Source organism: Cercospora kikuchii (assembly GCF_019650295.1).
Source record: "Cercospora kikuchii DNA, contig_00003, whole genome shotgun sequence".
Taxonomy (NCBI): Eukaryota; Fungi; Ascomycota; class Dothideomycetes; order Mycosphaerellales; family Mycosphaerellaceae; genus Cercospora; species Cercospora kikuchii.
This window is the reverse complement of record NW_025408584.1, coordinates 4,667,997-4,685,761: the sequence shown is the minus strand read 5'-3', so window position 1 is coordinate 4,685,761 and position 17,765 is coordinate 4,667,997. Positions and strand designations below refer to the sequence as shown.

General features: G+C 52.9%; 6 protein-coding genes across 6 annotated transcripts; 4 read left to right on the top strand and 2 right to left on the bottom strand.

Annotated features, from left to right (window-relative positions):
- Positions 1 to 245: 245 nt before the first annotated feature.
- CKM354_000620200 (uncharacterized protein) lies at positions 246 to 1,895 on the top strand (the record flags this gene model as incomplete). Its single annotated transcript, XM_044801507.1, has 1 exon — positions 246 to 1,895. One exon carries the CDS (start codon positions 246 to 248, stop codon positions 1,893 to 1,895), a length of 1,650 nt encoding a protein of 549 aa, XP_044657442.1.
- A 755-nt stretch (positions 1,896 to 2,650) lies between these two features.
- CKM354_000620100 (uncharacterized protein) lies at positions 2,651 to 3,877 on the top strand (the record flags this gene model as incomplete). The annotated part of the gene is made up of 1 exon (XM_044801506.1): positions 2,651 to 3,877. The coding sequence occupies one exon, from the start codon at positions 2,651 to 2,653 to the stop codon at positions 3,875 to 3,877; it is 1,227 nt and encodes a 408-aa protein (XP_044657441.1).
- Positions 3,878 to 4,572: 695 nt separating this feature from the next.
- On the bottom strand, positions 4,573 to 6,328 carry CKM354_000620000 (uncharacterized protein; the record flags this gene model as incomplete). The annotated part of the gene is made up of 5 exons (XM_044801505.1): positions 4,573 to 5,226; positions 5,277 to 5,552; positions 5,607 to 5,778; positions 5,864 to 6,147; positions 6,203 to 6,328. The coding sequence occupies 5 exons, from the start codon at positions 6,326 to 6,328 to the stop codon at positions 4,573 to 4,575; spliced, it is 1,512 nt and encodes a 503-aa protein (XP_044657440.1).
- Positions 6,329 to 7,445: 1,117 nt separating this feature from the next.
- Positions 7,446 to 11,753, bottom strand: CKM354_000619900 (uncharacterized protein; the record flags this gene model as incomplete). Its single annotated transcript, XM_044801504.1, has 2 exons — positions 7,446 to 10,159; positions 10,226 to 11,753. 2 exons carry the CDS (start codon positions 11,751 to 11,753, stop codon positions 7,446 to 7,448), a joined length of 4,242 nt encoding a protein of 1,413 aa, XP_044657439.1.
- A 385-nt stretch (positions 11,754 to 12,138) lies between these two features.
- On the top strand, positions 12,139 to 14,934 carry CKM354_000619800 (uncharacterized protein; the record flags this gene model as incomplete). The annotated part of the gene is made up of 1 exon (XM_044801503.1): positions 12,139 to 14,934. The coding sequence occupies one exon, from the start codon at positions 12,139 to 12,141 to the stop codon at positions 14,932 to 14,934; it is 2,796 nt and encodes a 931-aa protein (XP_044657438.1).
- Positions 14,935 to 15,673: 739 nt separating this feature from the next.
- Positions 15,674 to 16,984, top strand: CKM354_000619700 (uncharacterized protein; the record flags this gene model as incomplete). The annotated part of the gene is made up of 1 exon (XM_044801502.1): positions 15,674 to 16,984. The coding sequence occupies one exon, from the start codon at positions 15,674 to 15,676 to the stop codon at positions 16,982 to 16,984; it is 1,311 nt and encodes a 436-aa protein (XP_044657437.1).
- Between the last annotated feature and the right edge of the window lie 781 nt (positions 16,985 to 17,765).

The following is a 17,765-nucleotide window of genomic DNA, read 5'->3' as shown; positions in this document are numbered from 1 at the left end:
TCGTTCCATTTTCGCCTTCGTACGACAGGTCATCAGTCAGCATTGAATTTCGCTCAATGCTCATCGTGAGAGTGCGGTGATTTACCAATTCGACTATTTTATCAGCAGCGAAGTCACCACAGAGCACATTGTTTCGTGCGGATTCAGCATCCTGATGAATCATCGCTTCAGCTCTGCAGCATGTACGAGCTCGTATCCTTGCAACATGGACGCCTTCCTTACAGTCAGTGAAGCCATAAGCCAATATGTGGCTACTGGACGTGAAGACGCGCAAGCTTGTGCATTTCATGGATGATCGCCAGGTCTTTTGCCAATACGCCGTACTCTCCCACACCTGGCAAGACGCCGAGGTGACATTTCAGGACGTGAAACAAGCTGGGCCAGGACTGAAGAAGAAGTCCGGCTATCAAAAGATTGCAAAAGTCTGTGATCAGGCAGTGCGCGATGAGATACCTTTTGCATGGATTGACACGTGCTGCATCAACAAGGAGAGTAGTGCAGAACTGTCTGAAGCTATCAACTCCATGTATCGCTGGTATTCGCATTCCGCAGTCTGCTATGCCTATCTGGCCGATGTCGATCTCGAAAAGGCCAACTTTGCCTACTCGCCTGGCTCCTCGCAGCCGGCCCCTAAAGCCACGCAGTATCAGGCCTTCCTGCGACACAGTCGATGGCTGACACGCGGATGGACCCTCCAAGAACTCATTGCACCCAGCAAGACTGTCTTCTATGACAAGCGTTGGTGTGAGCTCGGCAACACCTCCGTTCCCACTCTGCAGGTCGCTCTTGCTGACTTGACGGGCATCGACACTTCGCTGCTGCACGACCGTAGTACGTTGCATGCTTTGCCAGTCGCAAAACGCCTATCGTGGGCAGCCAGGAGATCCACGACTCGAGAAGAGGATCAAGCATATTCATTACTTGGCACCTTGGGCCAGAACATGCCCTTACTCTACGGAGAGGGCAGTCGTGCTCTTCTCAGATTACAGGAAGTTGTTCTCACCAGCACGACCGACCAGTCGATGCTTCACTGGACGCCCACAGATCCAAGTCAGACGGGAACACTATTAGCTCCCCACCTACGCTGCTTTGAGCATTGCGGTGAGCTACTTCATCGGCCAGATGTATTCGAGGACGAACCGCACCACCTGGTCAGCAACGCTCTCCGTGTCTGCCTTCCGATGCGCGAGCTTCAAGGCGAAAGGGGAGTCCTCATCGCAGCACTCAATTGCACCGTCTTTACACGCCAATACGAACAAGCTGTTTTAGAACTCCGCAGAGTGACGCCCATGCACCTGATCGATAGCGCTCCGAAACGCGACATCTTCGAGGTTGTCCGGGACGACATTGCACCCTCGCACCAGCCCGTCAATGAGTGGCGCAATGGCGATGGCAGCTGGAAAGACGACGTGTCGATGATCAACGCGACCATTTTGAAACAAAGCCCATCCTCCACTCTGTGCTTAGACGATGAGGGAGCGTTCGATGTCCTAACCGCTCGCCCACCTCATTGCTGGGACAATCGTCGTCGGCGTTTCTTCGTTCTCGGAAATCTCAATTCACGGCGAGACTTGATGCCACGAGGCAGCTTACAGCTCCAATTCAAAGACTCGACTGCAGAGAAGTTCTTCGTGTTGTTCAGTCAGGCTCGTTTCGGAGGCCGGTATAGCATCGAGCTGAGCACCAAAGAGGATGTCAGAACGGGAGCACCGGGAGCAAGCAAGTCAAAATATTCCAGCGCACGTCTGACTCTCCCTGAATCCAAGCGTACTGTGTCGGCAACGTTTCTAGAAGGCGACGGAACGGTACAGGGTCATGACGTCCTGGTCATGTCGCCTAACCTCTTTCCAGCGTCCAAGATGATTCGAGTACGCGTGGATGGTGCTGCTTTGTGATATAGTGCCACGCGATATACCCGTATGCTGCGAACGTCGTCGCGTACTGCGCTACCTTGGCCGGAATGGTGGAGCTACAGCATCTCGCCCGCAGCAGCCGGTTGCTTGACGAGATCGTCATCAGCTATACAGTTCCAGACAACGAGTCGGCTGCTGGTGAGTAGCTTGTCCATTTTTGACTCGTTGCGCTTGTGCCATGACCAATCGGAGAGCCAAGGCATGACTGTATACGTTGTTGCTATGGAGGGCAGCAGCAGAGCGACTATTTCTGAACGCTCCGTATGATGACGGAAGGCTTTGCATTACTAGCGAAGCACATAGATCGGGATATGTCCTCCATCGTAGTCAATGCTCAGCCCCTCACTACTTCGAACCTACGTGCAGGTTCCCAGCTCTATCGTCTCCTTGATCCATACCTCCGACGTCCGTTTTGGGTTCGGCCTATTACCGGAGAAATGAATAACCCAATGCTCACAATTCAAATGCGGTAGAGATCGAGTACTTCAATCCCAGACACCCAAGCATTCTGCTCGAGCAGCCGCATCACTAGCCATAGCATTGCGTTAACACAATGCTGACGCAGCACCATCAGACGCGACTGTTCTTGGCCGCCAAGTCGCCTTGGTATGGAACCCAGTTAGTCGCCCTCCATACTTCACTAGCTTGAAACACCACCACCAGATCAAATATGGTAAGATCAAGCTGCTTGTATATAAGATGGCTCTGCACGTGTGATGTATCAACGTACAGCGACGATGCATGCGGCGTACAAGCACCTTCCAGCTCCAGTGGCATCTTTACAACACCGGCGGACATCATCAACCACAATGATGTCCCGCATCAGCCGGGTGTTCTTTCTCTTCATTCTGCTCACCACATGTTTTCTCGTCTTCCTTCAACTAATCAAGACTTATAACAACTTACATAACATCTCCATCGACAAGCTGGGACACTACGCTTCTTCCACCACAAGCCTCACCTACCACAAGCCATGGACATCGCTGCTCCAGCACCTTCCCGGCTCTGCCAGCAAGCAACCACGAATAGGAACCGTCACAGTCGCCCACGGTCCCTCTCTCAAAGCCTATAACCTCGCCCTCCAAACTCACCTCACCTACAACAACCTCCACTCCTACCCAACCCACCTCCTGAATCAGCCCATTCTCCCTGGCCTTTGGACCAAAGAATCCTACCTCCTCGAAATCCTCCTCCACGAACTTGCCAAACCAGACCCTTCAATCCGCCTCTCCTGGCTCGTCTGGTTCGACGCCGACACAATAATAATGAACAACCGTATTCCACTCGAAACATTCCTCCCACCAGACGACCAAGAACTCAAAGGCTTCGCTCACGATATCCAAATGCTTCACACTCGTGACTGGAACGGCCTAAACAACGGAGTGTTCTTCCTACGAGTCAGCCAATGGAGCGTAGAATTCCTGTCTGCAATCCTCGCATTTCGGACTTTCAAGCCAAATGAGGAGTTGAGATTTACGGAGCAGAGTGCTATGGAAAATGTTATGAAAATGGAGAAATTTGGAAAGGGAGTTGTGGAGGTTCCGCCGATGTGGTTTAACTCTTATGAGCCGGACGAGGGGAAGAAGGAGAAGGGAGAGGAGGATGGCTTTGGGTACAGGAGGGGACAATTGTTGGTGCATTTTGCGGGGGTGGGGGATAAGGAGAAGGAGATTGGGAAGTGGGTGGGAGCGCTGGAAAGGAATAGGGAGGAATTCGAGGATGATGTGGGGAAAACGAATTTACGGGAACAGGTTGAGGAGTTTTGGAGAGGAGTTGAGGAGGAGTGGTTGCAGAATGGGGGGAGCGGCAAGGACAAGGAGGAAGAAAAGGGTGGAAAGAAGGAGGAGGTGATGGAGAAGGTTGTTGATGATGGACGGAGACCGAAGTTAACGAGTAGCAAGGAGAAGACGAAAGATGTCGGGCAAGATTCGAGGAGAGAGCTCTGGGATGGGCTGGTATTATGACAGTCGAGGAGCCATGGCCACTGCAGTTCATTGAACACTGACCAAGCATCTATTTGTAAACCGCATAGCATGACACAGTTCACAATGGTTCAAGATCAGAGTCAACAATCTTCTTTCACCTCTTTCACGGAATCTCAACAACGGCAAACGTGCAGTCTTATTTGGTCGGGCTGCCCGGGCAGACGTTTCAGGGATTCGTATCCGGTCATCTTGGCGTGTTGTGCTAAAACGTTCCCTAAGCGTCTTGGTATGCTACCAATTTTCGGTTTCTGGTCAGAGCGTTGCACAGCCACATCTGTTGAACAGGCAGGGTGCTTACGTGAAGGATGACATATGTTGTGTGCAGTCCGAATAAACGTGAAGAAGATTTCCAGGGGCTGTCAAACAGCTTCTACGGAGCTCGTCTGAGCTGGTTGCAAATCTAGCAATGAGGAGCCAGCAAGACCAATAAGTGTTAAGAAATATCGGGAGAGCGTTGCCGATGGTTTTCGCGTTTGAATAGTTTGTCAGTGAGCTTGATGATGGAGAATGTTAGCGGATTCACAATGCAATGCACAAGAGTCTGGGTACAATAGTCTCGTTAGTCGATGTGCTACATCGATTTATGAATGCGCGATGTGCTGCGTCCCGCATCCTTCTTTGTCATATCATAGCACTCATCATCCTTCATGACTTTTCATAAACATAACAGAAATCTAACCTCGGCTTGGTCCACCATGTCCCCTGCCTCTTCCACTGCCTCTTCCACGGGCGATCTTGACAACAAACGCACCCCTCTCAATCGTGTTGACCAAGACGAATCCAGACGGGAACAAGAAGTGACTCCAAGTTCCGACAAAAGCAACTCGTCCACCAACAGCATCATCTTCAGGATAGATATCAAAGAAAGCATGCGTGGTCACGCTGTTCCCAGTAGGATCCCTCGAGATCGATCGTGTGTCATGGACCCAGATGCCCGATCCGTAGTTCGACTGATATGTGAGTCCATCCACAATGTACAAGTTATGATCTATAGCCTTGTGATCTGTCGCGAAGAACGTGCCGGTAGCTTTCGGGTTGCGCAGATCGGAGAAGTCGATGATGTGGGTGACTGGACGACCAGAAGCGCCAGGTCCAACGCCGTTCTGCTCATCGAGCTCGTCGTTGAGTAGGACATATTGGTGCCAGTTGCGCTCGGTCCACCAGCCTTGATGGCAGTAGGTTGCACCGGGGTATGAGAGGCGAGAGAGGACCTCGGAGGCGCCGCCTGGGTTGCCAGTGCGGGATGTCGAGTCGTACACTGTGACGGTGTCTTCGTTGTAGCCGATGCAGATGTTGCGGCCACGGAAGCGGCGGTCAGGGCCGTTGTACTGTTGAAGGGTTAGTCATGGATTGAAAAGTTCCGAGGGCCTCAACTTACAATCACGCATTGAGCATCGTGGACATAGCCGTCTTGATCAGCGCAGCCTGGAGAGGTACCAGGGTTGGCGGGATCAAAGTATTGCAAACCGCTGTTGCAGGTCAAGTTTCGTGGTGCAGCGCCAACTGCCATGGCAGTGTTGGTATCCCAGTCCACAACAACATTGTGTGTGCGACCTCGTGGGAGAGTGTCTGAGAAGATGGTAACATCGTCCGTTGTCGAAAAGGTCCTTGGGCTAGCGGGATCGACATCGAGGAGTTGGTTCAAGTCGAAGATCTGCAACGATCAGTCAGTGTACCAGTGTCGCAAAACAGGAGACGGATGACAAACCTGAACGTTGTGATTTACAGCCTCACTGCCGATGATGGCTCTGTCGCCCAATACACGAATCTCTCTCCATCGCTGTCCACGGTCCACTACGGGATTCTGGCTGGGTAGACGTCCAATATACTCCAGCTTGCCATTTCGCTTCACCTCCACGAATGCAGTACCATCGAATTGTCTACGAGAACGATCAGCGGAAGTTCCGCAGACATCGAAAGCCGACTTCAGGGATGCTGCAGGTGCTTTCCAGTGGCTTGACTTACCCAATCAGACCGAATTCCCTGCCGTTCCTCGCTCTCCAGCCCCACGAAGATGAGCCCTCTCCGACGAGAGAACCCATATCCCGATGAGACATGAAGTCATAGAAGTCCATGTTCTGGCAACGGAACGTCTGGAGAGGATTGAGAGGCTCGACGACAGCGACGCCATTTTCGCAACGAACGGGGTCACGACGGAGAGTCAAGCCAAGGTCGCCCGGCCAGTTCTTCCAGGAAGTGAAAGCGCCTGGGTCGTGACGACCAGCAGCCTGGTCGGCATCCCATTGGGCCTGGATTACATGTCAGATATCGTAGATTGCGAGGGACATCTGACGGAATACTCACATGCTTCGTCTCCATAATCTGCGAGTGGATCTCGCCTGAGGCATACATCTCCGCAGCATACTCCGCCGCAAGGGCCGGAGCAGCCATGGCCGTAGCCAACAGCGTCGTTCTAGTCGTAAACTTCATCTTGGCAAGCCCCAGATACCAAAGACTAACCAAACAATCTCAATCCCTTGAGCACAAATGAGCAAGATTCCCCAAATACTTATACCCACCTCTTCCCTCTCCTCAAGACCTTCCACTTCCATCCACTCACTCGCCCAAGCCCGCAAAACCGAGCGCAAGCGCTGCAACTCCAGCGTGTGTACAATCTTCACCTTCCGAATGCGGTAAGTTTGCCATCTCTCACGTCTTCGCCAAGGGCCGCGCCACCGCATACGCCAAGTCCAGCATTGCACTTTACGAGCATTGGCTCGCGTGCGAGCGCGCGAAAGCTGCAGAGATCGTCGGATGGCTTTCCGGGAAAGGTTTAAGTGGACTTCAGGTTCGTGAGCTGGGCACTGTGAAGTCGAGTGGGCCGCGGTGCATGCCATGGAGTTTGCCGATGGTTGGCATGAGTTCGCATGCCGAGTATGCGAGACTACGGTAGGTTGGCGATGGTGGAGTTGCATGTGTTCCTCGACACACAGACTGGGACTTCTTCCCATTGTGATTCCAGGTTTTAAAGTCCTCCATCCATGGTCCTTGGATGAAGAAGTTTCAGAGGTCTGCTGGAGCAGTGACAATGCTCTTCTTCAACTTTGTATGGGCGGCAATCGATGAGATTTCCGGCCTTTTCAAGTGATGTCGGAGCAAAATGCCTGGCGGCAAAATGCTCGCTGCCGGATCTTCAGTTTCAATACAAGGTTGACCAAAAGCAGTGCCCCTCAGAAAGTCTCTCGAAGCAGAAAGGAAGGGGCCAGAGATGTGGAATCTTCCATTTCACAGAAGCCAAAGCCGCCAGGACTACCCATCAACAGCTAAGAAATACTCTTCAGTCTGATCTAAATCTGAGGACCAAGCAATACAAGCAAAGCAAGAAACATTATTGGGGTATCATCTTTCGCTCTCCAATTTGACTCCGCATCCGACACATCGTGCAATCATTTCAATCTTTTCTTTTGCTCCAACAGCAAATGCCAATGCCAAGCAATCGTTCAACAATCTTCCAGCTTCAATCTCTGGTCTCCAACACCGCAGTCCAAGCCAACAGATAACAGCTCCAATATCTTCGACAACGAAGAGCCAAAGGGTATTCAACTCTTCACCGCTCTGCACTCCGCCTCTCCAATATCTCATTGCTTCCGACGCAATCGCCCAGTGCCCTCGCCACAAAGCCCCATTCAATCACCTCTTTCTTCTCCGCCAGCTCCTCCACATAATGAACAACGTTCTCCGGGGCCTCCCTTTCAAGCGTCCAAACCAAATCATCTCCATGCCTCACTGGATCAAGATAACCTCTGATCTTCCTCGCAGTCTTATCACCAAGGAACCCAACGTCTCCATTCTTCATACCCTGCACCAAAGCATCGTCAACCAAGATTTGGAAGAATGACCACACTACGTAAGCGTGCTGGTGCGTGAAAAGGAATTCATAGCCGGTGATGGACGAGATGGTTGTATCAACGAGTTTGAAGACCTGCTTTGGGAGAGGGCCAGAGGATGGGATCAAGGTATCGTGGCGGCGGGAGAGAGCAGAGTTGAGCATGCGATGGAGAGTGCGTTGGTGAGACATTGTCCAAGGATGAGTTGATGATAGTACTCCGTAGCGGGAACGGAGTTGGGAGCGCAGAGAAGTGGTGAAAGTGGAGTCGTCGTGCGTAGTAATAGTCGTGGCGAATGAGGTCTCATTTTGTTGCTGGGCCTTTTTGTAGGTTTCCGGGTAGATTTCCGTGGGCTCTTTGGAGCGAGGGACAGCGTTCCAAATGGCTGAGCCGAGTTTGCTGAAAATGTTGAGACCAGGGAGTGGAGCAGCTCTCTTCTGCTCGGGTGTTCCTGGTGGACGTTCCAAAGCGATTGGTCGAAAGTTTGGTTGCGGAAGGACTTGCGCTTTTGGTTGTTGCGGAGCTGAGGTATCAAACAGTGCAGGTCGTTTTCGCGCTTCGGCCAGCCAGGAGGACGTTTGATCAACATGTTCAGCGAAGGACAGTGTATCGTTGAAGTTGACCTTAATTTTGGCCGGCGAATCGAGATTCAAGTTCTCCTCGTAACTTCGCTGGTATTCGGGATGCACAGTCGATTGGTCTTCGTAAGAGCGTTCCTGGTCAAGTGATTCTTCAATAGGGGCACGAGTACCCTCATCGTCAGGCATATCCGTATTGCTGTCTGCGGCGCTGATGGTGCGACGATGGCCATTTGCATGCTCTGACTCGGACCTTTGTTTATGGCCTTCATTGTCAGGGTATGAGACTGCGAACCGCTTCCGTTGAGGCTGTTCGTGGCGTTGCTCAGTGATTCTGTTCGTTCTTGACATGATACTCTCCCGCAGCAGCTGTTCTTGGTCACCGCTTCTTCGGCTTGACCTAGCTGGCGCATGGTACTCCCGGGTGCTGATTCCCGTCCCTGGTCTTTCATGCGATGGCTCGCGAAGTGCTCGACGCTTAGCAGCATGCTCTTCTTCGTCACCCCACTGTCTCATCAAATGGTTCTCTTTTCTCTTGACAGCACTTGACTGGAGTACTTCGATCGGGTCGAGTTGAGTCGCATTCCTCGAAAGTGCACTTTTGCGAAGCGCCGCCGTTTCGCGGTCTCTGCGCTGCTGTTCCAAGATACCTTGCTGTGCCAGGTCCCTCGACGACGATTGCGGCTTTTCGGACAGTTGGGACGGATTCGACATATCTCGTGCTCTAGGTGCTGGCATTTCGTTGATCTGCTCCCCACCACTTCGCGTAGCGCCGCTTCCAACTGCACTTTCTTGCTGCTGCAGACTGTTGTTGCTGCTGGCGAAGCTATCGCTCATCGAGGTCTCCGTCAAACTTTGATCACCAGCCTTCTTTCTCCTTCCCCTCCTCTTCGGCTGCGCCAATAATTGTCCTGTGATAGGGTCGTGCCTAAGTTTCGGAGGAGAAATGAAAGCATTCTGAGCTGGAACAGCGGTTTGAGCCAGCCGGTATGGCGATGCGAAGTCGACTTCTTCAAAATGCTGCGCGGTGCCGTTCGCTTTGACGGGATGGTGCTTCGCATTCGGACTCGTCTTCTGTGTGCTGGCGGACGCGCTTTGCCTTAGGTGTTGGGCTGGCTTTCCCACCTCGCTGATCTTTATCTCCTGAGGCATGGGCTTTGCAGGACTACTCGCCAGACCTAGCAATTCCGTCAAGTCCGCAGTCGGTCTTCTCGGAGGCCTTCGTCGAGGCTTGGTAGTGTTTTGTTGTGGCATGTTGCTTCGATGCGAGTTGTCGGTGGCGATGTTGTCGTATTCCTGGGCAGATATGTCTTGTGCGCGACTTGTGCTCCGTCGCGAACGTTTTGGCTGGTACTCGACATCACTTGGAAACGCGCCCTGCATGATGCCGCGTTCAGGTGCGCGAGATTGTCGCGTGCTCTTGGCTGACGAGTGAATGGCCGATCGGGCGAGCACCTTATCAGCCGCGTCAGGGCTCTCAACTTCAGAAAGCGGGCTTTTACTATCATTCCTGCTTGGCGCGTATTCTCCGTCGCGATTCGAGTTGCTTCGATGTGTTTCCTGGCGTTCAATATCGGCGTCAGAAGATTCGTCGTCTGCACCCTGAGGCATCGCATCGTTCTGCTGCAGTTCATCCTCCTCTTCTTCGTCTCCAAACATCTCGATATCATCGTCCTGGTACCGTGTTCCTTCCGTCTCCGGCTGAGTGAATTCGCTTTGAAGCTGATCATTGGCTTCTCCCTGCAAGTCAACAGTCCCGACTTCCTCCTGAATATCTTCACTGCTTCGATCAGTACTCGGCGGTGTCAGCACACCACTTCCATCGGTGCTATTGCGGCGCTCGTTCGTGGGCTCTGCTAGAGGCACGTGAGCAGGTGAGTCGATATATGAAAAGTCCATACCGGATGAGCGGCGCCACGTACGAGGTATCTTAGACCGAAGTGGTTTCGGCGGTATGTGTGCGAACAAATCTTCCACCCTCTCTGACCTCTGCGAATCGTGCGTTCGTTGCTCTGCCACGTTGTCACGATGTGAGTCTTGTTCGATGTCGCGTGAGGCCTCAGTTTGCCAAAGATCACCAGCGTCCTCGTCTCCAGCTTCGACGTCTAGTTGAGTCTCGGGTCCGCAATCTTGTTGATCATCTTCATCGCTCATGTCGACATCGTCGTCGACAGTCACGACATTCTGTGGATTCGCTTCTCGGATTTGTTGACTGACGGCCTCGCGCTCCCTTCGCCACTGTTCTTGCGGGGTTTCCTTCGCACTTCCAATCCTGCAACTGCTTGTCGAAGCTCTCAATTCTGTGTCTCTTCGACTATCGGCACGACTCTCTTCTCTCGGGCTGGAGACTTTTCGTCGCTTCCTTGCCGAACTCGTAGGCTCAAAAGGACTCTGCAAGCTGCCTTGTCTCTGCACCGAAGGCTCCCACGATGACAGCAGCGATGTTCGTCCCTTGACCGCAGAAAGATCTGGATACTGTACGGGTTGTGCTTGCTTCGGGGGACTGCTCGGCAAGTAGCTCACACTCATTGCTGACTTCTCCGCTGGCTCCAATCCCTCCTTCACAGTAGACAAATGCGATCGCGAGAGGTGCGAGTTATGTAGCATGCTTGCTTCCTTGGCAGTCTGCAAGCTCTCCAGTGACACCATGGTAAAGTCCTCAGCTCTACTGAGCGTCAAATCGCCATAGTAGGTCATGTCTCCGACGGCGTCTTGCAATGCTTCGTCAAGCTCTTCGCGAGCTCTACTGAGTCGCTGTGTCCGGCCTGTTCCGTTAGACCATTGCGCGGAGAGTCGTGATAGGCGTCCACTGGCACGGCGGTTGTTGGGTGGGGTCTGCGCTCGTGATGAAGAGTCCATGGCCTGCATGGCTTGCTCGGCCTCCAGGGCTGCTGCTTCCCCGAACACGTCGAAGGCGTCATCGTCTTGCTCCTCTTCCACCACAGGCTGCTCGATACTCTGCTCCACCTGCGAGACTGGCTGCGCACTGTTCTTCTCCACGCTTGGTGCTGCCTTCCTCTTTCTCCCTCTGGGCTTCTTCGCTGCCACGGGTTGCTCTGCCTCCTTCTCCTCCTCTTCTTCCACAATTCTCCTCTTCGGTGTCGGCTTTCTCTTCTTAGTGGGGGACCGACTCGGACTTCTCAATGGAATGCTCGTTGTCCTTGTGACGAGTTTCCCTGGACTGTCCCTCTGCTCCGCCTGCACAGTCACCTTGATCCTCCACGGGCTTCCATCGTTGGGTCCAAGTTGTGGGGTGTCCAGCACGATTTCCTTACTCGGCGTCATGCGCGACACGGTCGAGAGGCGAGACTTCCGAGGAGTCGACTGTCGCGTCTTTCGCACACTCCTCATCTTCCTCCCGGATGGAGGTGATGAAGGCAGCACGATCGGGTCGGGAGAAGTTTCGCGACTGCCCATGTCCTCATAGTGGGAAATGAGAGAATCGTCCATTGTGGATGCGCCGTTCCGCGCGCGATCGTCCTGGCGGCGTGTTTTGAAGCCTCCGTGCGCTCCTTGGGCTTAGCTTAAGTTTGGGGAGGGCGACTGCGCGAGTTCAATCCCATGATCAATACTGCGCGTCGCATGTCAACACACTCTGTCTACTCACGCGCGACGAGCAATATCAGACGAGTGCAGTAGTGCCGTCTGGTAAAAGCCCGGCTCGCACGCGCGTTGGGCACAATCTGAAACCTGCTTTGCATCCGTCACGTGGACGCTAGGGTTGTCGCCATGACAACAGACCCTAAGACAGTCACTCCATCGCCACCTTGAACAACGGTGACAATGGACAGACTCTCCAGCTTCACCATGGCGGTGGATTGACCGCACACGCACCATGGGCGTCTCCGGCCTCTTCAAGGAACTTGGTCCTGGTCAGCGCATCAGTGTCGCCAAACTCTCCGTCCAGCATTTCTCCACCCATGGACGACCCCTCCGACTTGCGATTGACATTTCCATTTGGCTGTTCCAGATACTCGCCTCCAAAGGCGGCTCCAATCCTGCTCTCCGAACATTCTACTACCGGCTTTTACGACTCTTGTCGCTTAACATACATCCACTATTCGTCTTCGATGGACCGAACAAGCCGGCCTTTAAGCGCAACAAGAAGGTTGGAGGGCCAGGCGTCAGAGTCGCTAGTGTGCCCGAGTTTCTGGCCAAGGAATTGTTGAGGAAATTTGGATATCCGTGGCATGTTGCGCCTGGCGAGGCCGAGGCAGAATGCGCCCTTTTGCAAAGAGAAAGTGTGGTAGACGCTGTCTTGAGCGAAGACGTGGATACGTTGATGTTTGGAAGTGGTGTGCTGTGGAGAAGTTGGACCGCGGAAGGCAAGGGCAAGGTCCCGACACACTGCACTGTCTATCGCGCCGACGAAGTAAAAGAGAAGAGTGGGCTGGATAAAGAGGGCATGATCTTGGTCGCGTTGATGAGTGGAGGAGACTACGTTGTTGAGGGTATTCCTGGTTGCGGGCCCAAGGTTGCATGCGACGCCGCCAGAGCTGGCTTTGCAAGACAATTGTGCGAATTGGCTAGGAAAAGAGACATCAATGGACTGAAGGAGTGGAGAGAGCGCCTGACACATGAGATCCGGACCAACGAGAGCAAATTCTTCACGAAGAAAAACAGTAAACTCACGATACCGGACGATTTCCCGAATAGAGAAGTCCTTGGATACTACACGGACCCATGTGTGAGCACGCTGGACAAGGTGGCGCGACTGAAGGCCGAGGTGAAGTGGGATATGGAGATGGACTTCCCGGCACTGAGAGCTTTCGCGGCCGATGCGTTCGATTGGAGATGTATTGGTGGTGCGAAGAAGTTCATCAAAAATCTTGCCCCTGCTATCTTAGTCCGCGATTTGCGACTGATGGGCGGGAAAGACGAGCGGCTTGACACAGACGCACAAGCAGAGAAAGAGCAGCAGTATGTGCTAGCGATCCATGGCAAGCGCAACCATGCTACAACCGATGGAGAGCTCGAATATCGTATCACATTCATTCCTCAAGGGCTGGTTCCTATCGATCTGAGTGTCGAAGAGGAGGACGACGAGTTTCTTCCTGCTGGGGGTGCCGATGAGGAGATGGAAGCTGAAGACGAATGGGCCCAGATACCCAGCAGCACACAAGACGAGTCAGATGTGGCAACCTCTCCCACCAAGAAACGAACTTTCAAGCCTTATCATCCAGATCAGCCGGAGAAGCTTTGGCTGTTGCGCGACTTTCTCAAAACTGGATGTCCTCTGCATGTTGAAGACTATGAGGACAAATCAAAAGATCCGAAAGAGTTCTTCAAGCAGAGGCGAAAGGCGAGGGCTGCTGCGAGCGGCGATACAAATGTGCATGCAAAGAAGACACGTCGCAAGAAAAACGAGCCAGACTCGTCCCAAATGCCCATCGATGCGTTTGGCACTTTGACTAAGTCTTCACAAGCGTCTGTGCTTGAAGTGAGTGCATCGCAGACTCGGAAACCATTGCAGGCTGTTCATACCGGTGCTAATGTGGGATCGAAGAAGCCGAGCAAGGCATCGGAGAAGGAGACAGATATCGATGATGTGGTCGCCTCGGTCTCTAGATTCCAGAAGCCTCAAGCGCTGTCTGCTTCTGCAGGAAAGGCCGTCAGAGATCCAATGTTGTACAGTTTTGAGACTGACGATGAAGACACACCAAGAGCCGCAAAGATTGCGCCTCCTCCGAAACCGAATGCAGGCTTTTTCAAACCATTCGGGGAGAGGAGACTCTCTGCTTCGCAAAAGACTACGCCGCGCCGCAAGAGGTGTTCTGACGAGGTTGCAAGTCCGGCGTTGAGTCAACGATCAATCACCAGCTGGTTGTCACCTTCTCCGCGGAAGCAAGCGGTACCACAGAGGCCGAATGAGGTTATCTCACTTGTTTCATCGTCACCAGCGAAGCCGGTGGAACGTCCTCGCCCAAGCTCTCCGACACCAGAGCGCTTTCGCGGAGGATTCGTCCGCGGTGAGAGTGTTGATGTGATGGATTATGCCACGCCAAAGCTTCCTGATTCTGTGACGAAGAGGAGAAGGAAGGCGCCGCTGAAGAGGGCACAGACCGCTCCTTCAGCAGGAGACGATCAACTAGATCTGTCACTTGCTAAGGCAAGGCATCGGCCTGCCACACCAGATCCGACGCCTGCTGGGGACACCGTCGAAGCGATGGACCTCGCAAGTCCGCTCCTCATCCGCGCCCCTGTGCAGGACAAGCCTGGCCCTCCTCCAACTGAAGCTCCAGTGTCTGCCCTCTCAGGCACTCATGCTCGCAAAGTATCCCGGACATCAACATCAATTCCTGCCTCATCCCGTTCGTCCGTCTCGAACTCGCTTCGTCGCTCTCCTCGCACTTCGACTTCCAAGGCTACAAAAACAACCGCGGCTGTTCAGCAATCTCGCCTCTCGACCAAGATCACCAAGACTCGGATCGTGACCCGGGAAAGTCTTCCGGGCGCATGGAAAGAGGTAGTTGAGGCGGAAACGCTGGATATGACAGGTGATGGTAGCGGGTGGAAGCAGAGTGGTGGGAAGGCGACATTGGTATCTACTACTGTTGAGACTGGAAATGGGAGGGCTGGAAAGGGATGGAGAAAGAGTGGTGTTGAAGTTTTGGATTTGACTGGAGCTTGACATGATCATCATGATTGATTGACGAGTCGCTTCTGGTGATATTGGATTTGTCGTTTAGCGAAGGTGTTTCGGTGCTTCCGGTTCTGGTTAGGGAACGCGATACCCCATTGTGAAGTTTGTTGACAGTGTAGAGTAGCTTCCGCCACGGGATCATGATCACGAATGAGAAGACGTTAACCTGTAGCCGCCTTCCTGGCATTACACTGGAGTGGTCTGCCCTCACGGCATTCCGACTGCGAATTTGGGCTCACCCGGCGGCCTGTAGCGCTACATGAACACACGACATACGACTGAGCGAGGCCACATCCATGACATTTTCTCGAGAGTCTTTCTCAAGGGAAGCTCGGAACAATGGCTAAGATATCTCGCATGCTTTAATAGCATTGGTCTCAGCTACTTGAAGGGGGATTGGTGTGTCATCAATCCCTGGTTTCAGTCCTCTCGGAATGCAAGTCACCGAGTATTGTCCGCTTCCTCGCGCACCTTTGTCTTGCTAAGCTGCTTAGTCCGTGGGTGGGGCGAAGCGATTAGCATGCAGCACAAGCGAGCTGGGCGGCCTCCTTCCTTCGCGAAGCTGGCTGAGAAGCTGTATGTCACTCGCTTTGATTGCTCGAGCTGAGTCACACGGCACTGACATCTGCCACTGCACTTTCTCTTCTGCTCGAGACGCCCCTTTCTCACAGGAATCGTCAGACACGTTACTGCTCTGTCATCACTGCGCCATCGTGCTTGCTGGAAAATGCGCCTTCTCAACACCCAGACACTCAAGTTTGGAGAATTCTTTGACAAAGAGATACCCAAGCCGTACTACATCCTTTCCCACACGTGGACCAGAGACGAGATATCGTTCAAGGAGTACAGTAAAGGGCGCAACCAGGATAGTTCTGGATATAGAAAGGTAGATGACTTTTGCACGCTCGTCCAAGGAATCCATGGCCCAAGCTGGGTCTGGGTAGACACTATCTGCATCGACAAACGCTCTAGTGCCGAGCTTACCGAAGCCATCAACTCCATGTGGAATTGGTATTGGAATGCTGAAATATGTTACGCTTACCTGGACGACGTCACGACTTCCGCACCAAACACTGAAATAGGTAGACACGAGGAGGTTTCAAGTCTTGGAGAGCTTCGATCTCAGGTGGAGAGTTCTAAATGGTTCACTCGGGGCTGGACTTTGCAAGAGCTGTTGGCTCCTGAGCAACTGATATTCGTCAATCGTGACTGGCAGATTTTTGGACTGAAACGTGATCCAATGTCGTACCATAACCGTTATAGATATGCGATGACTGAGCAGTTTCCGATCATTGTGGATGCCTTGAGCAAAGTGACGGGCATTCACACGGATTATCTATCCACCCGCAATTCGATTGGTGAGGCATCGATCGCATGTCGGCTGAGCTGGGCAGCTCGACGCGAGACAACGAGGAGAGAAGATAAGGCCTATTGCCTTCTGGGTCTGATGGATATCAACATGCCACTTCTATACGGCGAGGGAGATCGAGCTTTCCGCCGATTGCAAGAAGAGCTTGTCAAAAGCTCTGATGATCAGTCGATCTTTGCTTGGCGAAGTAAACGACCTAATAGCCGTCATATTGGAATGCTTGCACGAGAGCCAGCTGATTTCAAGAACTGCAATCATGTCTCCAGAAAAGTTGCTGGAACGCCTCTATGCACGCTGGAAATGGCTGGCAGGGATATTAAAGTGCAAGGATGTGTCCAGACTTACGAAGTGGATTTTGAAGGCTTCAGGGAATTTATCGAGCAAGCAGAAGGAGACCACTTGGGCAGCATTTTCCTGAGAATGTATGAGCGAAACAAACAAGGAAATCTGGACCTCATTCGTCTCACACTGGGTTGTTATGCAGGGGCTGAGTACAAACCAGTCGAGATAATCTTGGCCCGGCACGCCTTCGGAACCAATGAGGCATTTGTCAGATTTGTGTTCGGCCAATATGTGACGAGTGGCACAAGCCGGCCTTTCATATCCACCGGTAGAGCAACGATCACTGTTACAGCAAAGGCGGCAGCAGATGCCGGCTGGTGGTGTTAGCCCTGCAACCGGAGAGGCACGAATAGGAGATTAAGTAGGACCGCGAATTCCGCCTCGTGCAGTAGCTGCTCAACTGTGCGCGACGGGAGTAGCGTGGGCGGCGGTAGTGATGGGAATGACGGCAGCCTCTTTGTTGCTCCAACAGTCTGCTCAACAATTTACGGCCATCGAAGCTATTCCATGGCTCCGTTGACGCGACTTCTTCAATTGAAAATGTACTAGCCGGGAACTCTTTTTCTGCCAATCGACTCGAGCTCGTGTGTTGCACTTGTCTCTGGGCAAGTTTCGGTCATATTCTGAGCTGGTAGATGCTGTTGCTTCTGCCAAATTCCGCGACTCACGAGGAGTAGCTCGATGTGTTCGATTCTTCCGCGAGAGCTTGGGGCTAAGTTGTGAAGATCGATTCAGAGGCGAGCTCGAATGGCATGCTCACCACAGGCAGAACGGCGAGCATCAATTGGAGCATCTAGGGATTTTTGCTCTATTGCACGTTTTCAGTCCCAACAGAATGCAGCGAACCTCGCAACAGGGTGTTCACCATGGGTGAATTCCCAATCTCGCGATCCTCGTCAAAAATACTTTCGAGGTTCATTACAGACCACCACTACGTGCAATTATGCTCATACAATCGGCGTGGCAGAATGCAGCGTGGCCGGGCCGTGGCTGGCAAGCAGTGGTCGAGATCATACGAGAAACCCCCGTGGTGTCTGGTTCTGGAACCATCACTATCATCCGCACCCTTAAGAGTGCCCTCTAAAGCAACGCAGTCATTGGACGCGCA